General features: G+C 42.6%; 1 protein-coding gene across 1 annotated transcript in view; it reads right to left on the bottom strand.

The window, feature by feature from the left end:
- The window catches only part of pard6gb (par-6 family cell polarity regulator gamma b), a 35,277-nt gene extending 16,921 nt beyond the window's left edge, over window positions 1-18,356 (bottom strand). The window contains exons 1-2 of the mRNA XM_080484911.1: window positions 17,905-18,356; window positions 12,465-12,687 (exon numbers count right to left, since the gene is read on the bottom strand). Coding sequence (XP_080341037.1) covers window positions 12,465-12,687; window positions 17,905-17,976 — 295 coding nt within the window. The 5' untranslated portion in view covers window positions 17,977-18,356. The remainder of the gene's footprint in view (window positions 1-12,464; window positions 12,688-17,904) is intronic.
- Window positions 18,357-18,801: the final 445 nt, after the last annotated feature.

Raw genomic sequence — 18,801 nt, 5'->3', positions numbered from 1 at the left:
AGAAGGGGGGAGGCCAAGAGGGTGGGAGGTTGGGAAAAGGGGCAGTGTCTTCTCACGGCGTGTCTGTCTATTCTTGCAAACCCACTGTGAGTCACTTCAGGGTCTGATGCGATATCATAGCGAACGCACGAGCAGGTCTCTACCTGCAAATCTTACTACTGATAACCTCGATCTGTGCGGAGCTACGACTCTGCACTCAGACTTCCAGACAATGATACAAAACTCAATCGTTATTTAAGAGCGGCTTCACAAGTTTCAATTCAGTGGCTATTTATTTTCTCTCAAGAGTAATCAGTCATATCACTAAGAACCCTGGATAAGACACTTGGATCAGACGCCCCTCGTGATTTACTCCGGCGTTCAATAGTTTGCTCTCAGGCTCGTTGCCAGCTCTGGTGATTTGTGGTGACCAATCAGCAAAACAATTCATGCTCAATTCTGGCCAATCAAATCACTTCAGTGCATGCTACTGTGAAACAAACGCCAGTATAGTCTGGGGGGTGCGTGTGTGTGACAGCTTGTCTCATTGTTTCAGCCTCGTGACCTATATAGGGATGTACACAGTCGTCGCCGTCTTGCTGGCTGTAGATGCTCCTACAATTACTCAATGCCACAAACCGCTGTTGCACTAGCGCACACGTCACACAGCAGTGCACCGGAGAGTGAAGACAAAACAGAACAAAACAAAAAGCAGCCACAAATTGTCAATGCCACCTACAAAGAAAGAAAGTGATAACTCAAAAGGTATGGCCCCTCTTTTCCCTTTAAAATAAACAACAGAATGGGCTCTTATATCATCAGTGGGGCTTGGCCACAAGGGGATGCAAGTAAAGTAAACAAGCTTAAAGAAACAGTCGACTCCCTCTAAGCAGACCTGCTCAGAATATTTTGAGGAGGAAGAAAAAAAAAAAAAAAAGACTGCATGTGCAAAATAAAAACAGATCTCGTTCATGCTAAAGGTGATTTTCTATTTCGTGCGGCATTTGAGAACTTGGTGACTTTACAAGTACGTTGGTGCATTCAGGAGCTTTCCCTTAAAACACTTTCTACTCGACCTGTACATTGTCAAAGGTTTTCACATTAAGTAGATTTAGGTTTGGATGTTTTTATCCCCCCCAGAGGCCATGCATGTCTGACCAGGGTCAACCATGAGATGAATAAATGGCTTCACATGCTATAAGGGCTTGCTTATCTGATTGGTTTCACAAGAAGCGAGTCTATATTGTAAAGTATTTATAACGTGGCGCTGCCATATGCATCTGCAGCATAAACTGCAGTCATTTCAAAGCATTGTGTTAAGTGCCACACTTTGTTTACAAGAAAAAACGGGGTCAGATTTGATTTACTGCCAATATGTTAATCTTGTCATCAGGAGATTTTAGTTTTTTGGAACAAGAGCCAAGTTAAAAGTGTACCCAAGTGGCTCTGAGGCCATTCTGGCCAGTGGCGAGTGTGTTTCACTGCGGCTGAACTGTCGAAAAGCTAAGAGTCCCTCCTTTGTAATTATAGACTCCCAAAATAACTCCTTGCTGAGGGAATGCTAGGTGGATGTTGTGCTGGCTAGCAAGCCTTTTCATTGCTCCACTTAAAAAGCTGCTACTGATCCATGAAGTCAACAGTTGTCAGGATTAGAGACGCCTAAAAAGTAGATTAGAAATAATCCTTCGAACATACCTTCCACGTAAACTCCGATTCAAGTGTGAATTACATGAAAAAGAAACTTCAGATAGAAACTGCAAAGCTGTGCTCAATATGAACAAAAATGCAGACGAATCATTGAAAAACCACAGAAATTTGCACAAAACTAAAGTCCAGGATTTGATCTGATGGCTGCATCAGAAACCAAACGCACACAAAAAGTAAACAAGGATTTCTTCAATGGGCACAAAAAGTTTACTCGTACTTGAACTTACAACACTTCCATGTGTGAATTGGTTTGAGTTCTCCATTGTTGGACAGATAGACACAGATGTGTGGGCAGACACACACACACACACAACGCCTGGCCTTGTCCTTGAGCAGAGCTGTAATTAAGAAGGAACTACAGCGAGCAGTCTCTCTGCAACTCCTCCCTCCATAACCCACTAACACCCACCCAGCGTCCATATTCCCCATTCTCCCAAACCCCAAATCTTCACCCTTTTCCCTTCCTTCGCTCGTGGCTCGGCTCAAACTTGGCCTGGGAATTTTCCACTGCATTCTCTTATTTGGACAAACGTGAGCTTTTCAGTCTCTGTCCTGACTGAAGGAAATCTACTCTCCACCGTTATTTAACTTTTCACATGTGATGTTTAATGCATTACAGGAAGCAATACAGATGACACTGGTTTGCCGGGTTATCAAGTCCTGTTAATGACTTCCTATCACAACGGGGCCAGGGGATGATTAGTTCTTTCTCACAAATGTTTAAAACGGGCAGAAATGGTTTGTCTGTCCACAACTAGGTGATCATCAGTTCCACCAAAGCCAGATCATTAACATATTATTGCCTCTCAAACAGGTAGCTGCTCCCCAGTCTTTTTTTCGAACAATATACAGCGTGCAGCCGGTTGGCCCAAAGGATTATTTTTCCTCTGCCCATCAAGATTCTGTTAGATTTTGTGATAATCATGTATGTAAAAGACATTTCTAAAAATGGTCTCATCCGTAAAGTCATTGGATTAAATCTTCTGTTAAATACAGAATTCAAAACTTATCACGGCCCTCCAAAACAATCCAAAAGTCTTTCATAGCCCAAACAAAGGCTCCGTTTGTGCGTTTGTTTCAAAGTTGTTACAAGAATAATGGAAAATAAACTCCTACATAGCTGTGAATTTAAAGTCACACGTTACTGGATCTCATTCTACTTCCGAGCCCATAAACCAAGAGAGAAATACGGCACTCAAGTATTTCAAGCTTGTAGCTTTGAAGCTTCACGCTACTGAGGAGTGGCTGAGGCGGCGGCTTAGGAAGTTGTTTGTTTGTCCCCGAAGGACCAGCTGTATTCATCACAGCTATCGCACAATTTCCAGAGCCGACGTCTTCGGGCTCATGCAGATGCAGGATGAAGTCCATTGCAGCTCGGCCACAGAGCTTTTGAGAATAGGAATAGCATAGTGGCAGAAAATGTCGTGAAGTGTGACGGCGTTTCCAAATTGAAAGCAGTTGTGTATGAAGTTAATTTTATCCACTGTGAAGGAGCACAAATATGTGGCATCCTGTTCAAAATGTTGGAACAATACTACCAACATTCTAATGTTGGTTAGAATTAATAAAAAAAACTAAACTCATCTTCTCTTTTTGGCCATTTAAAGCCAAAAGATGAGGAAATACAATGAGGAAAGATCTCATAATAGTGGCAAACAAATCAGAGTAAAAGGTGCAGCGACACACACTCCTGGCCCAGAGTTTCTGGAAACTTCATTGTGGGAGAGCAGGGGCTGTAGTTCAAAGCAGGGTCATAAAACCAAAATGAAAGCAGGGACTTAGGAAACACAAACACCAATATAATTTTGACAAACACAACAGCTCTTCAAAGTTTAATTAAAACACAAGGTCCCCACCTCCCAGCGCTCAAGAACAAAGAGAAGCTGTGTGTGTGTGTGTGTGCGTGCCTTTCAAAGTAAAGCAAGACTACACTAAAAAGGATTCAAGGTTTTAACCAGTTTTACAGATGCATATAAAAGATATATATATTTATACTTTTTGAATACTGTGTTCTTGATATTCATGAAATATAAACTAAGAATATAACTAAAAATGAATTCATAAAATACATCTAAAATGAACAGAAGATTCACAGTTTCTAATGATAGAATGGTATTGTATGTGAGGGAACAATGTTCGAATCCCAGTTGCAGTACGACGGGCACCGGATGTATTAAACTAACCAAGTGAAAGTTGCAATGACTTGCAACAGCAACCTCTGCAAAAAGGAGCTGCCAAATAGACACTGAATCAAACCGTTGTGCGAAAAAGTAATTGTTTATAGTTGCCATTTTACCTAAAAGTGAAATGTGTTCTCCTTTAAATGTCTTGCCTTAACCTGCTTAAACAACTGATGATAAAGATTCAGCAGACATACCATTTTATACAAATTAACATTAAGCTGACTTTACTCAAAAACATAGACAGTAGTCAGATTTCCTTTAATATATCACTAAAGTTAGCACAACCAGGCTCCTAAGTATTTTAAGAGGAATCCCTTTTTGCAGTACACCAGCTTGTAATTAGCATACAGTGACTAATTTCACAGACACTTAACACACCCACACCACAGATGTAATGAAACGGAGTACATGCTTCTCACTGCATAGATATTGAGGGTGTGTGTTTGTGCATCCTCCTGCATTTCTATCATACCCATCTATATCTTTCTGTGCCAGCTGAGCTGACATGATGTGCGAGTCATGCGAGCTGGTCTCCAGTGGCCGAGCAGTCAGGAGCACAAAGAGAGGCAGCTTCCAGTCAGACGGGGCTGCTGGTGCTCCGTCCTGCTCCTGGCAGGAACCGAGCATCTCCATCACTCTTAACTGTGGCTGCCATTGTCTGAAGACGTGCAGAGAAAAGGCCACACACAGGTTTTATTGAGAAGCCCACACACACTACCTAAAAGGTTTTATGACACAGAAAAGTTTCCCAGTAGAGACGGGGCTTTATTTGGCAGAGGGTACAGATGCGTGCGGAGACACTTGCACCAGTTTCCGACAGCCCTTCAACTTGTCTGGGATGAAAGGTGGTACAGTTTCCCAGGGTGCTGCCCTCCCGAGTGTGACCCAGATGTGTCATCAAAGTATCTATTTAAAGCTCACACAAAGCCCAAATAAAAGCCTTTTTGTCTCATACAACTTTTGTTCTCGTCACTGCTGCCTGCCTGGGCTTCCCCGCGTCTCCAGAAAATTCCTGACTTCTGCTGGCTCGGACTGGAACGAGACATTGAGAGCCAGACCACAGAATGGAGGTGGGCTTAACCTGCCTGCTTGCTTACTCCTCCCAGCCTGTCCGTCTGTCTTACTGTCAGGCTGACTCCCCTCTGTCTGCAGTGGTTTCCCCCTCCGTGCCCTTGACAATTAAAAGAACACGGATCGGTCTTGTAGCAACCTAAAACTAAATTCCTCAATGCATACCAAGATGATCAGATGGATCGGGAGCTGCGTTTTGTTGCCATCAGTCTGGAATGAGCTGCACACTTTCACTGTTCTTGGGAAAAGAGAACGTAAACACAAAACAAAAAAGGAAAAGTACAAAAAAAAAAAAAAAAAAAAAAAAAAGGGAAAATAACAGCTTTATTGCCAATTGCTGTCTCCTTCGAAGACCAGTGGGTAGTGCCTCCAGTTGTTGTTTCACAGCGTTCCCTTTCACTTACCAGGTCCTTCACTGCGTAGCCTGAGGCCGCTCTATATGGTACCAAGCACAAAGAGCAGAATAACAGACCACACTCATACTCGCTCTTCATGACTGCGCAAATGGAGTCACAAAAGCATACGAAAGCAGAACAACAATGCCCTGCCTTTATGCGGCCCAAAATAGACCTGCTGGTATGAGGACAAGAATTCTTCATGCTCGTCATGGCATTTGATTGCAGGGCTGGAATGCAAGTGTTTAATCCGGCTATTAAAACAACATCAAAAACACGACCAAGCAAAAGAAACAAGTCAGAAAAGGCTGCACTTTGGCACAAAAAAAAAATGACAGTTATCGATACTGATCAAGAAATGCATCGTAATCCAGTGCCAGGCGGCTAAATCTGCTTAGTGAGGCCTGACCCGGATGAAGCACCAATGCTAATTACTGAGGGAGCTCCTGCAGCAACCATGACTGAGCCCTGGCATGTTGACACATGTGCTTCACCAGCTCATCTAGCGAGAGGGCATGTGGACAAAAGTACACACAACACACATACACGCGCAAGCACGTGTTCTCAGAATCCTTTTGGCTATGGCGTGAGAGTGGCCAGATGTGCTAACATATCTCTGCAGTTGGACACGACAACAGAAACAGTGTGTGTTACGCTGCTCTGAAAACACACTGTTTTTACATAATGGACACGCAGTACATACATGCGTACGGAACCGGGACGAAATAAATAAATGTCACGTTCCAATACAACTGTGAAATAGATACAGCAAAAATAAAAGGAAGCCCACATCAGCTAATGTGGAAAAGTTTTAAAAACACACCTTTTCTCTATTCAACAGCAGCTTTAAGACCCGGTGACACTCTGGTTTCCCTCCACAGTAGAAGGTTCAGGTGGATACGAGTGAAGGGAAATGTGGTTAATGAAGACCACATGTTTAAGAGGAACGGCCTGTTATTTGTATGTACCTGCAATTAAGTACGTAATTTATCGCAACCATATAATCATCGCAGCAGTTGATAACATTATCGCTCTTTGATTGTATTACTAATATTGTCCAGCCTCATTGCTTATGATGTAAAATAGGACAAAATGCCTTGATAACATTTGTGAAATAGGAGCTCATAAAATGAAATGGCTCATCAGATTAAGCAGGTTATGTCTTGAGATCGAGTGTGGGGACCTGGGATTGATTTCCAGTTACAGCAGAAATGATATCAGGTGAAAAAATTAAGCAATTCTACAGCGCAAGTGGCAATAAATAGTTTTTTGGGTGGTTCCTCCTTCAGATTGCTAATGTACATTCTTTCACTGTATTGTCTTCCTTTTGCACTGGCTTGATTATGACAAATCTATTTCATTATAAATGTCTGTTTCTTGCTCTACAATAACAAATTACATATATATCACTAAAGGCCGTTAAACACCCGAGCGGAAATAGATAAAATACACTTTAGTTATTTTATTGCTCAAGCCAGTAGAAAAGTGTCACTCCTCTGTAATGTTACTTGTGCATTACTATTGAATGTCTCTTTTTCAGAATGTCTACAGTGTGTACATAGTGGCATTGCTGTGACACAGTAGCTGATCTATCAGCACTCGCAGAGTCAATAATTACATCAGTTAGTTGGAAGTGAAAAGGTGATGCACACATGCCTTTTGGTCTGTTTGTGTTAATCATCCGTTAATAAAGGCCAATATTTTCAAATGCACATGATCCCAGTAACGAATGCACTTGAGGAAAAAGCAGCAGCAAAACCGTTGAGATAAACCACCAACATGCAGACAGCAACAATCATGTGATCTTTACTGAAGGACTGGAATAAATCTCCAGTACTGCTGGTTCCATCAGTTAATGCCAAAGCTTGCAGACAGCCGCTCTCTAAGTGTTTCATTGACAAAAGCAACAAGCACACATAAACTTCAGAGACTATAAATATGTTAATTTCATATTAGTAATAAGTTACTGGCACATTCTCACCAAATATAGTGGAATTGAGGTAATATGTGACTTTATGGGAGTTATTTTTAACACTGTATTTAATTAGAACTAACTTGTCCCTTTATGGACGTCAGCAGTTTGTGATGAAAAAAAAAAAAAAAAGTAAGTTAACGTGACTATCATGACCAAAGAAAACTCGACTTGGACTTTTCATTCACAGGCTGCGTTATTTTTTCCCACTGCCATTACCATGACTGGAAGTCAATAACAAAGTCTGTCTGGCTTTTCCTCCTCACGGCATTTCTGCTTTAACTGTTGCAAAAGGAAAGAAGAATAGCAGAGAGTCGACACAGAAATATATTCTCTTTGATCTGCAAACAACTGTGCTGTCCAAGCTCTTGCGAAAACAGGACCAGCCAGGATGTCTTTCACAGCTCAGCTTCAGCCGGCGTGGCTGCTGTGCTTTTTTTTTATTAGTGCTGCCGCACCACATCTCTCTTCAGTTTGGCTGATGATGGGATCTGACCCCAGTTTTCACAGGTGCGGCCAGCTGCCGGCTTTCTGGAGCTGCAAGCCGCTCTGGCACTCGGCATTCTGGATACGAAACCACGCAGATACAACCCCGCGTTACCTCTCCGCTCTATTTATTTAAACTTTTAGCCCTTGGACAAACAGGGGTCTCTTCTTTGTTGAAAGTTTAGTCTGTGTGCAGGCCACTGGCACTGTCTACAAAAACAGTCGAGATTTCTCGCCTCAAAAAAAAAAAAAAGACCATTGAAACGCAGGAATGTGTTTTGCTTGGATGCGAACTTTCTCTCCACTTTAGTGCAATTACAGGTACACAATGGATGTAATTTCAACTTTTTCTCTCCACCAATGTGCCCAAAAAGTCAATCTTAAGATTAGTAGATATTACTGGAGGAGTGGAAAATAAAAAGACTCAAGGTTCACATTTTGCAAGCACTCTTGAGTTTTTCAGCACATTAGCACTCACAGCGCTCCTTTTTTTTTTTGTGGAACATCCATGTCCAAATATGCGACTAAATTTACATTTTGAGACCATTAAAGTATTGGTGCTTTAGTAGCCATGTTCCCCTCCTCTGAACCAACGCAGCCTTTACAAGAGCTGAAAAGTGCACGTGACCCCGGTCCGACGCCGATCAATCAATCATGAGCCGACTACACATGACTTAGCCACCACAATCACACCCCCACACATTTGACCAGACAAGAGTCCACATCCACATACAGAGCTGCTCTTTCACCACAAATCTTTTGACGCGTCCCATTTTTTTTCCTCCCCCTTCCTATTCTTCCTGCATGAGAACTGCCCCAGTCCAAAACTTTGCCCAGTTTAGTCCCCCCCCCCCTCTATGAATTGATGCATTTAAACTAAAGCTGTTAAAATCGTTGCTATTGCTAAAAAAAATCCAAACTAAGGGTGGTTGAGGAAATAATTGAACGATCTCATACATAGTCACAGAAAATTGATTGTACGCAGTCACGAATACAATAATATTGTAATATAAGGGGCAGAAACACTCACCTATTGCACATTTTGACAGTTTTACATTCATAATATCTAAATAAATCCACCCAGGCGTAAGAGGATTAGGAAACATTCAATATTCAATGCGAGCAAACAGGCTCCTGAGAAGAAGACAAATCCTGAAATCTCCACATGAAACGCTGTGCAAACACCGACAGGATGACTGAGGTGACGAGGGAAACAATGGTTAGTCGAAAACATGAATATGTGCGGTTGCTCAAAAATGGGAGGCCTTGTTGCAGCTTCAGTCTCACGGTTTTCCTTCATCTGGAGCACGCAATGTTACAAGAACAATGTTTCAGATAGCCAAGAAACCACACGTCTCTTCTTAACTTCTCCTCGCCCAGACTGAAGTACCCTGGAATCATCCACACCGACAGGCTGCTGCGAACAGACCGCAACATGTAAACCTGCACTCTCAGGCCCCACAGGCAGTAACAGGTACCTTCAGCAGGGCTATCGTTTGCGTCGCCACAAAACGACGGCGTGTGCTCGAGTGATTTCACCAACAATGGATATCCGAGCCTGGGAGGGGAGTGTCGGGTAGATGAAAGACACACACAGACGTTGTAGCACTTACTGTTACAATGAAAGAGCAACACACATGCAGGACGAGTCACAGAGTTTCCTAATCTCAGAATGCAGGGGAGGGCCGGCGTCGGACTTGAGCAGTAAAATAAAAAAGTGAGTTATCTTGAGTCAAACAGGTCCAGTAAAACCAATCGTAGCTTCATCTTCAGGCTTCTGACGCATCACCGGACCTTGTAGGTGGAATAGTTTTTTTTCTTCCAACAGCGTGTCATGAAAAGTTAGAAACGTCTCAGATATGAGGTTTTTTTCGCCTCCGTCAGTCCGTTTTGTCTTTAATTAAATTCTTTGAATTCTCACCGTGTCCTGACTGAGATACATTGTGCACAATGAATCAAAAATATTGTCCGTCTCAGGCAAACAGATGAGCAAGCATGACGGCGTCTTTCATTGTGGCTTAAAATCAACAGTCTGCTGTGGAAAAGTGAGAGGAGTTCACAGATGATCGAAATCATGGTCGTGCGACCACAGACAACAACAGAAAGTTCTCAACTGGCGTCTCACTACATGGAGGGCTGGTTGCTGTCAACAACCAATAGAAACGCAGCCGAGGATGACTCTATGAGGAAATAGACCAAAATGGTTTGCGGATTATCAATGAGGTAAAATTCTAGACCACAACCACATTCTCCATTTACTTCCATTTCCCTACGAGGACAATGGTTCAATTCTCTGTTAGCTCCATTCATTTATTTCCCCAGGACATTAGTGACCCACGTAGATGTACAGGATTAGTTTTGCTATTTTTATGTATTAAGTTTATGATATGATAAGTTTGACTGCATGATGTCGCTACATTGTAACTTAACAAAACACAGCAACTACTTTTACAGAATCTGGAAGGATCGTTTATGTTTCCTAGTTTCTAAATAAAAACTACAAAAGCCACAAACAACTCAAATGTTTCTTTTTCTTTTCACTTCCATCAGAGAGCCCACTGTAGCCAAAGTTCTTCAGAGGCTCGGTGATGTGACCGTGTGGTGAGTCACACCGTTTTAATACATGCGTGAAGCCTTGTGTTTCTTCTGGGGTGGTCTGCTGACGGGAGGAGAAGACACACCATGTCACCGCTGGGGATCCTGGGGTCACGGGCTGGTACCGACTGATACAGTCACTATCACACACACACACACACACACACTTGGTCAGCGCCCGTGCCACACTGTGTGCAGGACTCTCCTCTGCTCCCAGACATGAGGTACTCACACGGTTACACACACACAATCTCTTTGTGCAGCAACCAACAATAGACTTGCAGAGAGGCTTAGGATGCTCGGACCGCTCCAGCATCAGTCACAACAGTGCACATTCCTCTCAACCACATCACCATGTCAGCGCTGTGTTTACGCCATCACATCGCTAAATAAGCCCCTTCCAGCAGCGCGAGAAACCAATCCGTCCGTCAGCAGAGATCACTATGTCCTTGTGGTGTTTTAGGGGATTTCTCTTGTTTTAGGCATTCTGAAGTGAGGTAAGGACAGAGAGAGGGAGGGAAAGGGATGAGGGTCAGGTTCACACCTCACCCAGGAGATGTGGCAAAAACACAAACATTCAAATACAAGAGGGAATAATCAACCAATTTTGCCTTTGTTTTCAGTCACCCGGTTCTCACGCTGCTCCAGTAGCTCTCACATTCAATCTTCTATGTTCACAACTCTGTTTTATCTGTCCTGTCAGGAAAGCACTGATTATCAAACAAAAATACAGCTTCCTTCATTTATTGATTCATCAATGTGATTAGAAAGCAGTTATGATGTTGCTAAATCAAACAAAGAGGCATCAAAGTACTGGAAGTCCTTCTGACGGGCAAAGAAATTAAAAAGCAAAACAAAACACCTTTGTTTGAATGTTTGTGTCAAACTGTCGGCAGTAAAAGTAGAAAGATTTTAGTAGATCAGACACCAGAAAACTATTGAAGAGTAAATATAAATCAGCAGCAAACTGTTTTACTGTGGTACTTTCCACATCTGTCCATGTGAATGCACATAATATGCACAGAAACAGAAGAAGGTATCCCATGACTTCTTTCAGCTCTGAGCAGCTGTGAGAATAAACCCTAAAGACAAATGATGGCTTAAATCCAATGCATACCATTGCATAAGAGTTGGTCGGATGGAGCTATTTAATTAACAACCTTCACGCTGAACGTGCACATTCCCAGCAGATGTCTTATCTACGTTGGTTTGGTGTATTGGATTGTAACTCACACAAGCTTATGAGGCCTCCGAACCCAGTTTTCCGGAAAATCGGCAGCAAGTTTGTTCAATGCAATGCGGATGGTTTTTGTACCCGAGCCACTGGAGGGACAATTAAAGCAATGCCCTTGAGTGTACATGTTCATTACACAGACTGAGCGAAGGACATTCCAAGACGGATTGAGGGTATGAATAGATGTGAATGGTGATGGATTCATTTGTATGCTGGCTGGCTGGTTGGCTGGCAGGCAGTCAAGACCCACTTCAGACGTGGGATCAGAGGCAGAGATGGAAAGAGAGAGAGCGAGAGAGAGAGGGGCTAGGACTTGGTTTTCTTTGAGTTTACGGCGGTGTTGCTTGTGAACAAACACACACTTCCACACACACACACAAACGGAGAGGGAACCCAGTAAGGAGCCTCTTTTTTCATGCAGATCTTTTGTCTCTCAGTAATGTCTGGTATGCTGGGATACAGGCTTTGCTCAATGACCTGATTTCTATGGGGCTGCAGAGGCACCAGCCTCTGTGTGTGTGTATGTTTATGTGCGCTCATCTGCCTGCGAGCCTTTCCTCTGGATAAGGCACAGGACTTAGCAAGGCAGACAGGCACAGACAGACTGATCCAGCCACTGAGAGGACAGGAAACACAAAAACACACATACACACACACAGAACTTTGAGTGAAGTAAACAAGAAAGCCTCGGTACCAACAGAACTGGACGTGGAAATATCCTGCAGACAAGATGCTGCTAACGTAATAGACTTGAATAGGATATTAGAAAAAGAATATCCATTTTGATAACTCGTTTTGAGATTGTGATTTTTGAGAAAAAGCGCTTAAATCTACAAGCTTACCTTGTTTCTGTATGAAGATCCTGAGAAGCGGATGAGCCGTAGACACCGCCTTGCAGAAGTTGTCGTCGTTATTGATGGGCAGGAGGTCGCCGTGGATGTCGGCGTAACCGATCATCACCTCCATGTTAGCGATGCGGTGAATGTGCAATATGAGTTTGTAGAACTCCTCAAACTTGCCGGGTTTGATCCGGTCCACTGAAAACCGGCGAAACTCTGCCCCATACTGAAAAGGCAAAAAAAACAAAAGAAGAGGGCATTAAAGGACGAGTCAGAGAGGCATCCAAACAGGAAAAGGAAAACCAGGATGTGACTGACACACAAAATGTGCAGGGAAGTCCGCAGAGTGTGCGGCCATGACATTTAGTAGCCGTTTCAGAGGTAAACACACATTGAGTGGGCTTGATAGATAAGAGACGGGCATGTTTCTGGAACAGATCAATAAAGGTACAATATTTGGTGCCAAGGAGTCGACTAATGATTTTACCATAAAAGGTGCTGTGTAAACTTCAGCTAAAGCCATCGACATCACTGCAGTGCCAGTTGATCCTTTTCCTGAATCTCAGTGTTTCAATAGATTCTGATGACACATGAGCTCGAACCCGTTTCCTCATACTGATGCTATGACAGCTGTCTTCCAACGCTAATTATATTACCGTAACGTTTTGCAAACTGGCCGGCGCACATTGTTTTGTGCTTAAACATTAATCCAGAATAATTTTAGGTGGGTAGATGGTGGTAATCATGTAGGCTCCTCCCATGTGTAGTAGCCAAAACGCTTCAGCCATTGTTAACTATTCTTAATGAATTTTCTTGCAGGACCAAACTTTATACCAACAAAAAATCAGAAGAATGCCTTTGTGAGGACATCTTCATTGTCGTTTTGCCTCATTCTGCCAATTATTTCAGTCATGTCAATCAACATTAAACAAGAATATTGAAAGTTCTGCCTTTCAGATTTTAAGAACCATTTCATTATGAATTCCTAGATCCTGCTTATGTGTCGAATCAGATTGTGAGACTTTTAAATTACAACTCCCTGCTGATGTATATGTACAGGAATAGCAATATTGAATCAGTTAAATGTTGAACTGGTTGAAACTGGGTGATTAAAGCTGTAGTAAAAAACTGTCAGATAGCAGAGCACATCCCACACCAGAGTTAAACAAATTGGGCAGTCTTATAACAAGACGGTTTTATCACTGTTTTTACTCTATATTTACTTTATATCTATATAAAAAGGCTGTTTATCATGAATATTGTAATAATTATCTCAATGGATGATACCTGAACGTTGTGTTTTCTAAAGTCTCAGATGAACCCTTATTTACCAACAATCCACTGTCAAAACAATCATTTGCATAATAAGACTTCTTTTCAAAGTGTTGAGTTACACTTTACAACTTGGGTGGCACTGCAAGTCATTGTAAACTCAAATTGTTGGTGCACATCTGCAGCAAACAACGGGAAGTGGAAGACGGCCTGCAGCACAATAGAAGAATCCAGGTGGATGAGTCAGTTTTCTGTATATATATATATATATATATATATATATATATATATAAATAATGACAGTGGCAGCAGCCCAGCCTCCCATCCACTGTTTGAGCACAAGAGAGCAGACTTGAACAATTGAGCTTCAGCTTTCCAGGCCAAACCACCAGAGAAAACATGGCAGAGGGTCACGGTGGGGTCGTCATGTGACTCGCAGACAAATATGCAAGAAAACAACCGAGGCACGACAGCACGGCTCAATAAACCGCATCAAGAGACGACGGCGGCAACACCGGCGTTTGAATTAGAGTGGTAATTTGTAGACTAAGGTGTCGTTTGTTACTGTAATCATCAGCTCACAGCAGCGGCGAGGAGAGAGGATCGCGGAGCAGCGGGAGGAGGGAGACAAAAGTTGCTGACGAAGTAGCAGAAGAGAGCAGCAGTACCCTGACAGGGAGGATAGAAGAAGAGCGGGGGATACATTAACCAGCTCTGTAATTAGAAGATGACATGTGAATTTAGGAGGAGGCGTGCTGGAAGACCGCGGGGATGCCAGGCGGGTGTAATTTGCTGCCAGGTTCACTGACGGCAGTGGAGGCAGACAGACACGGAGCGCCGGCGTTTAACATGGATTCCAGTGATTCACACTCAACCTACATCAGAAGATGACAGAATAAGTTGACAAACGGGTTCCCCAGAGTTCAGGAGACGTTGTTACCATCGAGGAAAGCGAAACTAAGACACAAACTATAATTACCTCTGGGAGCCATTTGACTTCTAAAATAATAATTACACCTCTGACTATTGGTAGGGTCGGTTGTTGCTCCATTTTTTTTTTTTTCTGACGTCCTCCTGGCATTATACTTGGAAATGTGAACAGTCTTTCTTCACAAGCAGAACTCAGCCCTCGGGAAGAAGCAAGTCTAAACACGATGTGATTAATCATGAGCCTCAATACAAACCCCAGACCTAAGAATATACCACGACAAACGTGACATCACTTGTCCTTCAGGCATATCGGAGCCAAGTGATGTCTGACAGGCCGTAACACGTCCGGAGACTTTTAACTGACTTCTCGAGAAAAATGAGGATCACCGACTTCTGTTTAGCTTTACGTGCCTGATACTCGAAGTCAATCACAACTCAAAAAACACGCAAGTAAACCAGGTGGAGGACTGTGGTATGAGGAAGTCATCAAAAAGGTATATAAACAGCCGGACCAACAGCTGCAACGGTGAAGGAGTGAGTGAGGAAAAACTCCACCAAGCTCCCCGTCGCCCCCGCACACCCTCCAGGTCTCAGATAAGAGCTTAAAGCGAGTGAAACCAGCTCCTGGCCGAGGCTCCGCGACAGGCAGCCAGACACCTCCAGTGTTATCCCTGATAAGCTTATCACTGGAACAGTTTCCCCTGAGAAACCCAACGTGAACCAGTGAGAACCAGGCAAACAGCATCAATCACACACTCCAACCCTCATAACACACACACACACACCTTCAAAACACTGCTCAGCACTTCAGCAAACTCACAGGGAAATCTGACTATAAAAACGTAACTAGAGGAATGTTGTGTACAAGTGTAACGTTACTGTGGTTTAGTATGTGGTTTCGAAAGGCCAGGTCTTCCTTGCAAATAAGATCCTGATCTAAATGAGACTTTATTTTGAAATAAACACACGTCTCTTGAACTACAACACAGTGGAGGTCGTTCTTCACCTTGGCTGATTTTTGTTTACATTTACTTAAAAATGTAGAAATCTTCTCCAAAATGATTTTTGCGTTTGTGGAGCGAGCGACACGCCGGCATGATGGGTTCACAAATTTCTCTCTTTTAGTTTTTCTAGTCCGAAAGCATTTCAAACATGTCTAAAGTGTCAAAGATCTTCTGAATGTAGATATTTGTGCTCTGGTCGGTTATTGTCCACCAAATTATTTAGAGGTCCTTAGATATCCTTTTGCTTCAGTCAGTTGAAACTAAAAGGATTTCCACCTCTCATCCTCCCTTCCAATTATCAGTTTCCCTTAATGCGTTTCCTCTGATTCAATTTGTCACTGCTGTGAGCGCGTGGAGCCGCTTGTCTTCGGTTTCGACAAATCGATTGTGACGAAAGCCGAGACAAGAGAGAACAAACTGTTGAAGCTCCTGAACTTGACGTAATGATCGATGATGAGTTACAGTTGATCTAAAAGGGGAAACATGTGACTCCGCGTAGCGGTGAGTCACCTCTGCAGTGACGCGATGACACAGGTAAACCTGCTCGATCCGACCACGCAGCTCCTGAAGCAACAGGCCATCCCACCCACCACCAAGATCAGTGCACCACTCCTCTGTGTGTCTGTGTGTGCTAAAAGTGAAACGGTGAATACATAAACACAGACTTTTGTCGGTGCTGTGATATTTCGGACGTGCAATCACAGATCTTGTTTTTTTTAAAGTGTTACTAGATTCTTCTCTTCTTCCTGGTCGGTGAAAAAAAGACTCCAAACTAAGTCTTCCTTTAGATCTTATCACCTAAACTGTGACGACAGCTCTGAAAGTGAAAAGACCTCCGGATTACATACGTTTCCTCAACACTTGCCGATCCGAATCTGTCTTTTAATGCATCGCAGTTAAACAAAGACACACCACATGTATACAAATACTGCCTCACTTAATGATTTAATTCAGAGTTTTTCCAAAGCCTGGCAGTCCCCTCCCTCAAGGAGCTTGAACCAATCCTCCCTGAGCAGAACCCCTCACATGCTTCTCATGCCGAGTAGCAATTTCTGGGTGAATGATAGACTTTCAAATAATTTTCACCCTTCAAAACATTAAGGTTAGGGAGTCATAGGCAATAATAAATGGTGGGCATTAGTGGCCTAGAGGGTGTATCAGGAAGGTACCCGGTTCAAAACACTTAACTGGCAGGAGATCTTAGTGGGCAAGGTGAAAGCCACTGCCCAGTCTCCACCTAATCCTTAAACTGAGATACCACTGTGGAACCCTTGAGCAAGGCCCCTAAAATAAGTCATAGAAGATGTTTTATGAAGAGAACAAATCCCGCAGTATATGCAAGAGATTCTGCTTCTTCAAAAAGAAGCAGGATTGTTCTCATTAACGACGATATTTGACTTTAGTGTGCATCTGTGAAAACAGATACACTAGTAGTTTTTTTTGTAATAAAGCTTATTTTAATTGCTTTTGCTGTCTTCAACACAATGTATTCAGTTTTTTTTTTTTTTTTAAAAATGGGTTTGTTAAGCTAATTAATAGTTTTTCTAAAATAAAAGCTACACTATTACGGCGAGAAAAGGCTTTAAAACTATGAACTGAAACGTGTGTGAGTTCAGCTTCATTACAAATATCTCTATGTTATTAGTTTAGCTGTTAGGATTTCCACCACATTAACATAAACATCAAGTCAATAAAAGTTTCCTGAAGTGGATTTTACTTTAAGCAGTGGCACAAATTGTGTGTTTGTCTTTTGAAATGCTTCATTAAAAAAAATAAAAATGAAAAAAGTTTTGCGTTGGACAAACTGTGTTAATCAACTCGATGGTTTCATTTATGCAGCAGGATGAAACGATGCGCGTCACTGTAACAACATGCGGGAAACATCCGACTGAAAAGAGATGAAAGTGTAAGAGGAGACGTTTGAGATACAATGTATCAAAGCAGTTTCCCTCCGCAGCTTCGTGACAGGGAAAGAGCCAAATCAGCACAATCTGTATGATCGGAGGTGGAAAAGAAAGAGAAAAACCAACCCCCCCCCCCAAAAATCACTGAAAATTGGACAAAAACATCTCGAATCAGAAGCGATCACTTGGTGGTTTCTGATCTGGATCCTGATCGGACCCAACGTGCCTGGTTTTAGTCCGATCACTCCGTTACGAGAGAGAGAGAGAGAGAGAGAATCGACCATGTGAACGTTTATTTTCTCCTGCTTCATATTTCCATCCAGCTCCACTCACCTTGCTTTTCACTTCCACCGCGTTACAGTCCGCGTTTCTCAGAGGCTGCGATCTGTTAAAGCTCCGATTCATCTTTGTTTTGTTTTGTTGCAGTTTAGTAGTAAACAAACAACAAAACAAAACAGGATTAAAAAAAAAAAAAAAAAAAAAAAAGTTTCGCCGCCTTTGGCCGCAGAGAAACGGACTGTGGTGGTGGTGGTGCTGCTGCTGCTGCTGCTGCTGCTGCTGCTCCCGGGTTTCTGCTCCCAAATCCTTCTGCTTCGACTCTCCGGGAGAACTTCGCCTTTTTCTCCGAGTCTGTTTCTCCTCCTGGACTTTTTTTTTCTTCAGTGGGCTGCTCCAGACGTGAAGCGGGATCGAGGAGGAATAAGGAGTGAGCCGCTCGGTGACTTGGGGAGTGAGTTTAAGTTTTGAAATGACATCAGCCCTCCTAAAAAATGGGATCCTGTGATGCCTTCACTGACCGCTCGTAATCCCCAAACTCCTGATCCTGTGAGTTGAACACGGGTTAATTATCAAGTAAATATCATATACCGGTGTCTTTTCTTGTTGTTTTTATCCTAGGTGTGGGTGTAAGTTATTTATTTATTTGAATTTCATGGTAATTTGAGTAGACAGATAGATAGATAGATAGATAGATAGATAGATAGATAGATAGATAGATAGATAGATAGATAGATAGATAGATAGACTTGTTTCCCACATATCCCCACTCTGACTCTGACACAAAACATTTTTGAATGCTACCTGGAAATTGCCTCTTGCACGTGATGTCATCAACCTTTTATATTGGGAGTTTTGCGGTCTGGTGATATCATATGCATATTATTATTATTATTATTACACCCCCATCCAGAATGGGAAAAGAAACTAGAATGGGATGGACTGCCTACATAT

This window comes from Lipophrys pholis (genome assembly GCF_963383615.2).
Source record: "Lipophrys pholis genome assembly, chromosome: 17".
NCBI classification, from domain to species: domain Eukaryota; kingdom Metazoa; phylum Chordata; class Actinopteri; order Blenniiformes; family Blenniidae; genus Lipophrys; species Lipophrys pholis.
Note: the sequence above shows the minus strand (reverse complement) of the source record. Positions and strands in the feature narration are given on the sequence as shown.